This window comes from Epinephelus lanceolatus, chromosome 18, assembly GCF_041903045.1.
Source record: "Epinephelus lanceolatus isolate andai-2023 chromosome 18, ASM4190304v1, whole genome shotgun sequence".
Taxonomy (NCBI): Eukaryota; Metazoa; Chordata; class Actinopteri; order Perciformes; family Serranidae; genus Epinephelus; species Epinephelus lanceolatus.
Window position 1 is genome coordinate 618386 of NC_135751.1, and position 12263 is coordinate 630648.

General features: G+C 41.3%; 1 protein-coding gene across 2 annotated transcripts in view; it reads right to left on the reverse strand.

Moving 5' to 3' along the window:
• Window positions 1-288: 288 nt before the first annotated feature.
• scaf1 (SR-related CTD-associated factor 1) overlaps window positions 289-12263 on the reverse strand; it is a 44574-nt gene continuing 32599 nt past the window's right edge. For both annotated transcript variants that reach the window (XM_033644451.2, XM_033644450.2), the window contains exons 5-6: window positions 1399-1527; window positions 289-1121 (exon numbers count right to left, since the gene is read on the reverse strand). In XM_033644451.2, the coding sequence (XP_033500342.2) occupies window positions 963-1121; window positions 1399-1527 (288 nt within the window). In that variant the 3' untranslated portion in view covers window positions 289-962. The remainder of the gene's footprint in view (window positions 1122-1398; window positions 1528-12263) is intronic.

The following is a 12263-nucleotide window of genomic DNA, read 5'->3' on the forward strand; positions in this document are numbered from 1 at the left end:
TTTAAAGAAATTCTCTTAAGGCATTCTTGAGATAGTTACAACAATGCCAGACAAGGTCACAGTGACCTTGACTTTTGACCACCAAAAACTAATCAGTTCATCTTTGGGTCCAAGTGGACATTTGTGACAAATTTCCTTTGAGGTGTTCTTGAGATAACATGTTCAGGATGGCACAGACGGAAGGACAACCCAGAAATAATAACGCCCCTGCACCAGCAATAGCTGTGGCCGGAAAACAAAAAAATAAATAAAGACAGACTAAATAAATAAGGTCATTCTATTGCATACTGGTTTTCAAGCAACATTTATATCTTGTTGGTCAAGTCTTTTTATAAAGAGATTTAGCAATTTTCTCAACCTAACATGCACACAAAACAGATCGCTAAATCAAAGTACTGAGAGATGTCAATGTATTTGTACCATCATACTGTCTGCAGAGACAAGGGGAGGGAGGGAAAATGTGGTGTAGCATCCCTACACTATAGTACAACATATTTTGGTTATGTAACTGGGCATTACATCTCTCCTTGGCTTGGATGTTGATATACATTGTGATGGGATAGACAAAGCAGCATCAACACCTAATCCAATACTATTGAAAAAAAAAAGCCCTGCAATTAGTGCCACCATTGTGAAACTTTCAATGGACAGTCAACAAAATTTAAAAACTATAAGCTTCACAAAGACAGGATTTATTGCAGGGTTGGTTAACTGAACTGTTTTAGATCACACAGGTGTGCGATAGTATCCACTTTTTGAACACTGTATAGATGATACATTTTCTATGCGAGACATATTTACAGTGAGATCATAGAGATAAGAGCAGAAGCTTCAGAAAGATCACATAAAAGCATAGACAAGGTGGGCTGTGAAACAATAAAAATATCAGACAAAAACAATCAGTGGATTGCCCAGATCTTCCAAATCAAGATGGTGAGGGGAACATTTTTAAAAGTCTCCTATCAGGCAGAGGACTGCAGCGCTCCTGTTTCCCTGTCATCCCTCTCTTCCTCATCCATTTTACGTCCATGTTTCCGGAAGTATTTGTAGCGCTGAACATACAGCTTTACGAGGTTGCTGACTTTGACAGGGTTGATTTCCCCAGTGCGGCTGTGGCAGATCTGAGACATTGACATAGTGTGATTAAATAGGCTGTTTCAATCCAGAGACATTCGTTTTTATTTTGTTTATGTATTTATATAGTAGGAATAGATACTACTGCTGCTTTATTAGCCATGGCTTGTTTTGAAGCATTACCCAAAAAGCATGTAGTAAACCTGAGTCTATTGTGAACTACATTAAGTGAGATATGCACTAAGATACACACACTAATTTAACTAGTCGGTGTTTTGCTATGCTACTGTACATGTGTCCCTTGATGTGTGTGCTGAGGCTGACCTTGTGCACTGCTTTCCTGAGGATGTCTTTGTATTCATCCTTGTTGATGTCTTTTCGCTGATAGTAAGGTTTGATGGCGAGCTTCACCTCCTCCACTGCCCGCTCCTGGGTGTGCAGCTTTTTCAGGTACTGGGCAATTCAGGTAACAGACATGTTAAATTCATGATAACAACAACAATAATAATAATAATAATAATAATAATAATAATAATAATAATAATGATGATGATGATGGGGTTGCTATTCTTAATATTCACAAAGCCATCTTTATAGTCTAACAACTGCAACAAAGTACAGACAGTTTGGATGAATGAAACGGCCTCAACAACTTTCTAATTCCAATCTCACCTGTTCATTTTACACACAGTAGCTATTTTCAGTAGCACCACTAGTTGGTGGAGTTGTCACATAATACAGGAAGGAATTAATAACTTCTAAAGCAGATCATTTTAACCTATATCATCTCAAATCAAGGATTATTTTTCCAGGGTATCGGTAGCTCAGTGGATAGTGCCGGCGCCCCATGCACAGAGGCATTGCCTCGCTGCAGCAAGGGGCTGCAGGCTCGACTCCAACCTGTGGCCCCTTGTTGCGTGTCATCCCCCCACTTTCTCTCCCTCCATTTCATGCTATCCTGTCCAATAAAGGCAAAATGGCCAAAAAGATAATCTTAGAAAAATAAATAAAATAAAGGATTATTTGAAATGCACAACTCAGACAGTCCCTTTTGAGCCTAAAGATTTAAGAGGGCCATTTTAGTTGAGGACTAGCCCTGACTGTAAAAGTGACACCTTTCATTTACCCTGTATGAGAAAATGTAAGAACAATCATGGTAATCAGGGGTGGACTTTATCATTAAGCCCCCAACTAAACGGGTTCAAACATTTATAGATCTATGATGATGTTTAGATAAAATATTGAATATTGAATATTGAATTAAGTGACTTGTTCCTCAAAATAAATTACAAAAGGCAGATGGTACCAATATCGGCTGATACACAGACATTACTGATAATTTTTTGCAGTTTTTTAGGCAGCTGCTATAGCAGTAGTATAGGTCAGCTTGATTAATTTGTATTTAGGGCTGGGTGATATGGACAAATATTCATACTTCGGTCTTTTCAGCCAGAATGACAACACACAATATATATCTCGGTATTTTCTCCAAAATGGGCTACATGTTCATTTGCATGTCAAAGCCACAGTTGAGATGTCACAAGCACTCTGATAAAACAGACTGTGATCAAATAATGCAAAGACAGGGATTTTTTCCCTGTTTGAGAATATACAGCTGCATAACATGTAAGTGAAAAATTCTATAAAATAAATAACAGGCCAGGAAGGTCACAAGCTAACAAGTAGCCCTACCTGGAGGGAGTGTGAATGGAAATGCAGAATGAGATTGTTCAAGACCCCTCTTATGTTAGCAAGATACAGTAACACCTCTGAATTATGCTGGAGACAATGTGGAAAAATTGGTGACCACACCCATATTATTGGGATTGTCCCAAATTGGAGAAATATTGGAAAGACATCCAGGTGGAGATTAAGCAAATCATGGGGGTAGATCTACCTCTAGGGCCAGCATTCTTTATACTGGGAGACATAAAAAGATACAGACACTAAAAACACTAAAAATAAGATACAGACACTAAAAACCAATAGGTTTTGCTTCGGGTGTTGCCGTTGATTGCAAAAAAATTATCACTGTAATGTGGAGAAATGTAAAACCACCAAGTGTCCAACAACAGAGGGAAAGATGAAGGAGTATATATTTGATGGAAAGCATTACGGCCAAGCTCCAACTGAGGACTGATGTTTTCAATAGTAAATGGACACCAGTTATACAACGGTTCCCAAGATTGATTAAGGACACAGCTTCTACATAACCCTGGGGGAGAGGAGTTTGGTTGATATCCACATCCAAGTTAAGTTATAAATACAGATGTGTTTGTGGATGTGTAGTAGTATATGTACAGAGGTGATACAGCAACACTCTTATCTCTTTTTCTGTAAGACCATCCCATGTCTACGCTCCAGAGTTCCCCAACAGACATAAAAGTAGGTCTGATTTGTACCAAACTTTCTGTGGATCATCATGGGATGGAACGTCAAAAAAAGTTATCAAAGACTTTTTGATATGTCATTGCATTTTGATGATATTGACTAATGAACTTTAGACGGGGCGTAGCTCAGCACATAAATGGCTTTTACCACTTGTAGGATACAAATCAACCTACAGGGAAATGATGGAAGAAGCCCTACTGGAGCTGCTAAAAGTACAGGAGAAGCTGGAGGCCAGAATCACCGATCAAGAGGGCTGCTCCCACAGGGACAACATAAGACTCCACGGCGTAGCAGAGGGAGCGGAGGAGATTTCCCTGTTGATGGCCACTTTTGTGGAAAACTTGCTCAGGGAGAAATTGTAGATTCCTGTCACCACTGAACTTATTATTGAAAGAGCACACTGATCCCTGGGTCCAAAACCACCTCCGGAGACCACCCCAAGATCCACAGTGGTCAAATTCGCGAGTTGTAAAACCAAAGAGGACGTCTTAAAGTTAGCCTGGCAGAAAAGGGGGTTCACCCATCAAGAAAGAAAAGTGATATTGGATCACGATTATGCTCCTGAAGTACTCAAGAAGCACCGGGAATACACGGAGGCTAAGACGGTACTGAGGGAGAATAAACTGCGCTTTTTAAACACCGTTCCTGGCCAAACTGAAAGTATTTGATGAAAATGAAACATCTGTCTATAACTCAGCAGCTGAGGCCACTAAAGACATGGCGAGATGAGGACTCCAGTTGACCGTTTGTAAACCCCCCGCAAGCTGGCCAGACAAGACCAAAACTCTAATGTGGAACAGCGTCTAGGCTTCAAAAAAAAGGGGTGAATCCTGCAGAAACTTTGCAGATGAGGTATAAAAAGAAAAAGGAGGCCTTAAAAAAAGACTAATCTTAATGTTGGACATGCATTACTTTAAGACTGGAGTTTCACCACACCGAGTTAAAATTCGTTCTGACTTTTGTTTTAAAAACCTCTAAAGGGTTAAAAATTTCACAAACTCTGTTGTGGTGAAAAAGACATTTATGAAACTGCATGCAGATGTTTCCCCAGACACTTGAAGATACTGCCACTTAAGGGTCACTGTTGGGGCTTAAGTGAGTGACTATATGCATAGACATAACGGAGCAACAGGGGAGGGCTCTCCTCAACCTGAACGGGGCGGAGAAAATCCCTCCGAGCCATCATTCCATCATGGCTCGGTAAGGGTCACAAAGAAGACCCCAACAGAAGAAGTTGTACTTTTCATATTCATATCACTTTATTGTTTCATTGTTAACTGTTCTGTTCTTTTTTTGTTCAGTGTACACAAGAGTAGCAAAAGGGGTTAAGATATGGATAAAAATGTCTTTGAAATTCAGGATTGAATGGAGGAACATGTACCAGTCAGAGTAGTAACATATAATGTAAAAGGTGTCCTAAATCCCATTAAGAGGAGCAAAATCTTACAGAAAATGAAAACGATAAGGCAGAAATTATGTATTTACAAGAAACCCACTCTACAGAACAAGAACACTTTAAACTCAAAAGACAGGGCTTTAATCAGGTCTTCCCCTCCACGTATAGATCAGGGCGCAGAAGAGGTGTAGCGACACTGATATCTGCAAAAATTGCATTTGAAAAACTTTCTGAATTTAAAGACAAAGAGGACAGATATAATATGGTTATTGGAAGACTAGAAGGAACGGAGGTCACCCTGCTAAATGTTTATGTACCTCCAGCCACTAAATGGTCATTTTATAAACATATATTTGACTTAATGATAACCCGGGCCCAAGGATTAATAATATGTGGGGGGGCTTCAATTTAAGGCTAAATCCAGTGAAGGATGCTTCAGGAAGTGGTCGCAATCTAAACAATCCGCTAAGTAGGAAAGTGAGAGGGCTGTTAAAGGAAATGGGAATTTGTGATGTGTGGAGGGAGCTTAATCTGACTACTAGGGATTATACTTTTTTCTCAATGCCTCACTCATTTTATTCTAGGTTAGACTATTTTTTTTATGTACAACAAAGACATCTGTAGAACAAGAAATTGTAAGATTGGAGTGATGGATCTATATTAGATCATAGCCCTGTTTACATGGACTTGGACATTAGAAATAAAATTAACACTTTTTCTTGGATATTGAATTCTAATATACTTAAAGGGCCAACAAAGCAACAGTTGGAGAATGAAATTCTGAAAACGACAATGGGGAGGTTTCCCCGACCATACTTTGGGATGCCTGTAAAGCTGTGATCGGAGTAGGGCTGTCAAAATTGCTCAAAAATGACATTTGAATATTCCTTCTAAAAATAACTCAGGTTCGAACCATTCAAATTTTTTTTTTTCGCATTATGTCCACAAGAGGGCAAATACAAGGAAACATACTTGTATATGTATTAATACAAGGAAACATAACTACTAACATTTACATACCTACACATTAAAACACATAAAACAATTATCTATAACATTACGTTATAAACGACCGCAGACCTCTCACTCGCCCCCCCACCCCCCCACCCCCCTTTTACATAATTTCAGACTAGAAGGAACGGAGGTCACCCTGCTAAATGTTTATGTACCTCTAGCCACTAAATGGTCATTTTATAAACATATATTTGACGATATTATATTTCGGTGCGCTGCGCTTCGCAGCACTTCCGCGGGCGATGTGGCCTTATGCAGTACGTTCAGTGCAGCGACCCAGGCCAATGCCCACTCGCAAAGAGGACAGTTGCGGTGGTGTTTTTTTCCTCCACAATCGAATATCAAGTTTCACATTCAAAGGTCCATTTTTTTTTTTTTTCAAATTCGAATTTAAAATATTCGTTGACAGCCCTAGATCGGAAGTAAAATTGTAGCAAAATTGGCACTTCAAAAGAAGACCTTAGACAAGAAAAATTAAATTAGAACTAGAACTGAATAATCTGGAAAGAAAAAACAAAGACAAAACTAATCTTGATACGACCCAAAAAAATTAAAGAAATAAAAAATCAAATAAATGATCTACACTCTCTACAGATTCAAAAGAAACTGGTATTCATGAAACAAAGATATTACGAAAATGGTAGTAAAATCAACCAAATTCTAGGCCTATAAACTAAAAAAGCAAAAAACAGAAAGTGTGATATATAAAATTAAAGACCCAATTACTAAACAGTTAAAATATAAAATCCAGGAAATCCAGAGCTGTTTCAAGAAGTACTATAGCGATCTCTATTCCAAAAAGACTTGTAAAGGAAACATACTGACAGACACCCTCCTTAATTCATTATGTTCCTTAATCTTCCTGTTATCTTGGACGTCACACGCTGAGCTACACGTTTTGTTACTTGCTCACGCATCCCATTGCCCTGGAAAAGGCGCATTCTGTATAAACAAAAGTAGGTAGGCAGCATTTTGCTGCACTCCCTGATTTGTTTTTATACTGCCAATGCTGAAAGAAGACTGATTGGGCTTTCCTGCAAATTTGCACAATTCCCGTTTAAAAAGGGCTACAGATAAGTCCGATAATGAAATTTTTTGCCGATAACTAGATCCAATTATAAATAGACAACACTGCCTTGATTTTGCTCATTTTTAGACCGTTTGTTTGCCCTGCTGCTGCTGCCTGCTGTTGTCGTGCGCATAACGTCATTGTTACGTGTATAAAGTGGAAGGTTTGTTTGTTTGTTTTGTGTGTGTGTCTCTCTCTCCTCATCTTTTCCTGCAGGTGGGAATTAGAAGATTGGCTGCCACCTGTGAGCTCCAGAAGAGGGAAGTATTGGCTCACACTCTGGCCAGTTAGTCAATCAGAGATGGAGAAAACCCTTTTAAAGCCTCTCTAGCTCCTTGTTTGTGCTCTCTCTTGCTTTGCGGTGGGTAGGGCTGAGGTAAGGCTGGGGTACCCTGTACATTCTGCACACACATAGAAAGTAATTGTTACTCCACTAGGTTATGGGTTGATGCCACCGCTGTAATTTTGTGTTCAGTCACTTTTGTAGATAAGGTAGTCAAGCCTTTTGTTTTCTTTTCCTTTCTACACAGAAAGAGCTGAGCTAGGCCCTATTTTGTTGTTCTTTGTTTCATTTGTTTGGCACAACCCCCACAGTTCCTCCTTCCCCCACATCTCAAAGCCTTCATTTGTTCACTTATTTAATCAAAGAAGATAAATAAATCCTTTTTTTTTTTTTGACTGCCACACATCCGCCTTGAGTTTGTCTTTATTGGTTGTCAGTGTTATTGTTTCTGTTTGCTTTCTTGTAAAGAGAAACGTAACAACTGGGGGCTCGTCCGGGATATCTTCCTGTTTTTCCTTCTGACAATCAATAGGAAGTTACTCATGGTGTTTGTTTGGCATGTGATTGGCAATGAGTTTGCAAGACTTTGTTGACAATCCCTCGTTTGAAAAGATCGATGTGTGTCGCAAGGATGATTTATTGTGTATTGCAGCACACTTTGACATTCCTGTTCAAAAGTATGGTCTTAAGAAAGAAATCAAGAAACAGGTCCTAGAAAAGTTGGTTGATCTAAATGTCCTTATTCCTGCCCAGCCCTGAGGTTTCAGCTAATGATGTCCCTTCTACTACAGCAGGTGTTTCGTCTCAAAATATAGAGGAGGCAGCCACATTAGTCACACCTCCTGCAGACCAGGCTGGGAGAACTGCTCCTGCTACTCTACCTCGTTTTGACCTTTTCTCTCCTCCACAGTCTCAGGCAGGGCATAAAATTAACATTTTACCTCATTTGCCATTGGCTAGTGACCTCCAAAAATTTACCGGCCAAACATATTTTTCACCGGCCAAATAAAAAAATTGTGCCTTATTTGACGAAAAATAATTACCTTACGTTTTTAGTATGAAAATCCAACCCTGTCCTCTGTGTTTCTTTGGTGTGCTTGCGGCAAAGGCTGCAGCTCATCATGTTGGTGTGTGGGTCATAGGTCAGCCATGACCGCGGCTGGCCAGCCTCGTCTAGTTTCTGTTTTTCAATAAAATGCCATGCAACATTTGTACTCCATTTAACTGTCTATTCTTCTTGTCCAAGTCCAACATGTTCATCTTCGTTTTTCCTCTTTTCTGGCGGTGGCTTCACGGCAGAAATGTGTCGCCACATCTTGCTCAGAAGTTACCATAGAATGCCCGAGAAACAAGTTCCGGTAGCTGACGTCATGCGTTCCCGGCACATGTACAATAAGCTGTGAGGGTCAAAATAGTCTGACACCCAGAGGCGATCCTGGCTAGTTTTACGCCCTGGGCGAACCATCCCTCGGCGCAAAGAGAGAAATGTGAACAGCTCGTTTCTCCTCTGACATGCCACATACCTGTGTGTCGCCACAGCTCGGTTGTCCAGGTACTACTGGGCAGTCATGACACCAACGAAAGACGAAATTACTGGACCTGGAATCGGACTTCTCTGTCGCCGGTAAGCCATTATCTTCTCCGCAGAGCACTATGAGCCTCTGCCGTATTCCTGTCTGCGACCCCCGTTCAACCCACAACCACCAGGATTCGCCTTTCCTTTCTGCTGCTGGTTGAAACGTGATAATAGGGGTGCCCAGCGCCCACTCCACTAACTTGACGTGGAAATGAATGGTAGTCTAGAAAACTGGCGAGTTTTTTTTTTTGCCCTGAGCAGTCGCCCACATTGCCCATAGCAAAAACCGTCCCTGGACACAGCTGGCAGAAATGGTCGAAGCACATAAAAAACCCACATGCAATTCAAAATTTTCCATTGGCCACTGGCGGGTGTGTGTTTTTGTTTTACACGCCAAACTCATTTTTTACCTGCCATTGGCGCTTGGCGGGTGTTAATTTTACGCCCTGGTCTCAGGGGTTCAGTCTGGATTCTAAGCTCAGGGTTTGCTTAACCCGCCTTCAGCTGGAGGCCCAGGAAAAGGAGTTGGTACGTAAAGCAGAGTATGATCTCCGCCTACAGGTACGAAAGTTAGAAACTGAAGCAGAGAAAGAAGTAAAACTAAATCAACTTGAGGTTGAAGCTCTGAAACTCTCTTCAGTATCCAGTAAACAAGGTTTTGATGTGAGTAAAAATATTTCTTTGGTGCCAGCATTTCGAGAGGCAGAAGTTGATTCATATTTCAGTGCTTTTGAACGAATAGCTTCAGCACTCGACTGGCCAAGAGACATGTGGCCTATCCTCCTCCAATGCAAGCTGATAGGTAAAGCACAAGAGGTAGTGTCTGCCCTTTCCTTAGAAGACAGTATGCCATATGATGTGTTAAAGGAGGTCATTTTGTGTGCTTATGAGCTCGTTCCTGAGGCCTATAGACAAAAGTTTAGGAACCCCAGGAAATCTAATGGTCAGAGTTTTGTTGAGTTTGCAACAGGAGAAGGGCATCCTCTTTAATAAATGGTGTGCCGCTAATGATGTCAAAAACAATTTTGAGTCACTTCGTCAGCTTGTTCTATTGGAAGACTTTAAAAGCTCTTTGCCAGAGAAAGTGGTAATGTTTCTGAATGAACAGAAAGTGTCTTCATTATCCAAGGCTGCTGTCCTTGCAGATGAGTTTGTGTTAACCCATAAAAATGTGTTTGTATCTTCCCCTCGATCTGACAGAACCTCTGTTTCACGTCCTGCAAGGCTTGATTCTGGCCATTTGGCCCCTGAAAAGGCCAAAGGACCCCCATCACCTCCACAAGAGATCCGTGAGTGTTTCTATTGTCACAAAAGAGGTCATGTCATTGCCAACTGTCTGTCATTGAAACAAAAACAGCAGTTACCCTCAGTTCCTCAGCAAAAGGAAGTAGGTTTGATTAAAACACTTGTTACTGAACAGTCTGAGAGCGGTGATGACAGGTGGGGACGGGGGGTATTGATGTGAAATTATGACAACTTAAAACTGAATGTTTTTATAAATACATTATTTGTTCACTACACAACTATATACATAACTGTAGCCTAATCTAATGGCACAGTTTGCAGCCTGGTTGAGAGCACTTCATTTTTCTTGATTTTTCTCAAAAAGAGCTCTAAGGCTCTGTCGTATGAGGTGGCCCATTGATGCTGCCTGTTCCTCAGGTCTGTCCTCACCTACACATAAAAACAATTAAAAGTGTGTCGAATACTGTTGATCCTGAATGTGCTCTTACACTGACCAGGTTGTCTGGAGGGGGGGGGGGGGGCGTAGTAAACAAGTAGCCGGTGTTGCAAATTAATAAATGGCCCCCCCTTGACGGCGCCACTGGCCGTGCACATGTGAGTTGTTGACGGTGACAATGTGTGTTTAGGCTTCGTCGAGTGTACCAAGTGCAGCACAATGCTGGTATATGACAACAAAAAGACGGGGACCTCAACACTTCAGAGGCACATGACAAAGGCTTGCCATGCAAAGAAAGACGAGAGTCAGCCTTCAATGTCCACGTTCGTATCCTTAAAAAAATGTTGGGTTTAAACCAGGTTCGGGCTCATAATTACAGTTAGAGGGACGGGACGGGCCTGCCGGACTCATTTAAGCCATTTTCCATCCATATTACACAAAGTGATGAGAAGTTAAGTTTCACCGAGTTTAAAACAAAGCTAAGGAGCTATGAGAGCACGGAAAAGTTCAATGCCATTTGCTCAGATGATGACAGCGTGATGAAATTGACAGGAAGAGACAGCAGGAATGTTAAAGGGCCAGTGTGTAAAATGGGTTGAAAACCGTTGAAAACAGTGACATCAGTGGTCAAATTCTAGATTGCAGGGCTCACTCACTCACCCCTCTCGTCGGGTAAATGACGGTGGCCTCGTAGGGACAAAAAGCCTTGCGCAGACACAAGTTTTTCAGGAGTAGGTCTATCTAACAACGAGGTGAATATTTATTTAGAAATCTAAACCATGTTACGATATTGTAATGAATTACTCACGAGCAGGAGACCAAAGTAGCGTTCGGGAAAAAGGCCCGTTTATTTGAGCACTCCAAAAACTCCGGTAACACTCCAGGGGATAGCACATAAAAGACTCTGTCCCAAACTCTGACTCTTCTAGCGTAACACACACACTTCATACACACATACTCGTTTACAGTACCCAGCGGGGCAGCCCTCCCCTCTCTGCTTTAGCCTGCACACTGACTGACAGCGTAGCCTGTAAACAAAACTCAGCTGTTTATTTAGCCTAGCAATATCTCCGGACTATAGTAGCTGGAATGGACGACTTTGAATGCGATTTTGAAGAGTTTCTTGTAGCGGACACAGATCTAGAGCCATACCTGTTTGAGCCAGAGCATACAGATGAGGAACTCCATGTGTTGGATGATGAGCGGGCGAGAAGAGAGGCTGAATCCTCCACTCCCATTTTGCTGCACAGAATGGGATTCGGTGCTACCATCGTTGGGGAGATATATCATCAGGAGGAAAAGCGCCGCAGAGAGTGCATCACAAGGAGTGAAGTTGCGTCTTCTTTTCCTCACAGATGACGGTTCGGGTTCATTCTCTCCTGTTGCGTGGTAAGTGTGGTCCATTTGCAAACTTTATAACTAAAAAACCTTTCACTACTCTCTATCGACGAACTACTAACACTCTCTGCTGTTTCCTCCTCCTTCTTCCTTCCTTCCGCTGTCTTCGCTGGTTTATTTATACATGCGAAACGCATTCTCTGGCTGGCTGGATTATCCGCTCGGGCTGCCGTACATATATGGCGGCGCAAGATGGCAACCTCTGTAAAGCAAGGCCCTTGCTATATATATACAGTACAGGCCAAAAGTTTGGACACACCTTCTCATTCAATGCGTTTTCTTTATTTTCATGACTATTTACATTGTAGATTCTCACTGAAGGCATCAAAACTATGAATGAACACGTGGAGTTATGTACTTAACAAAAAAAGGTAAAATAAC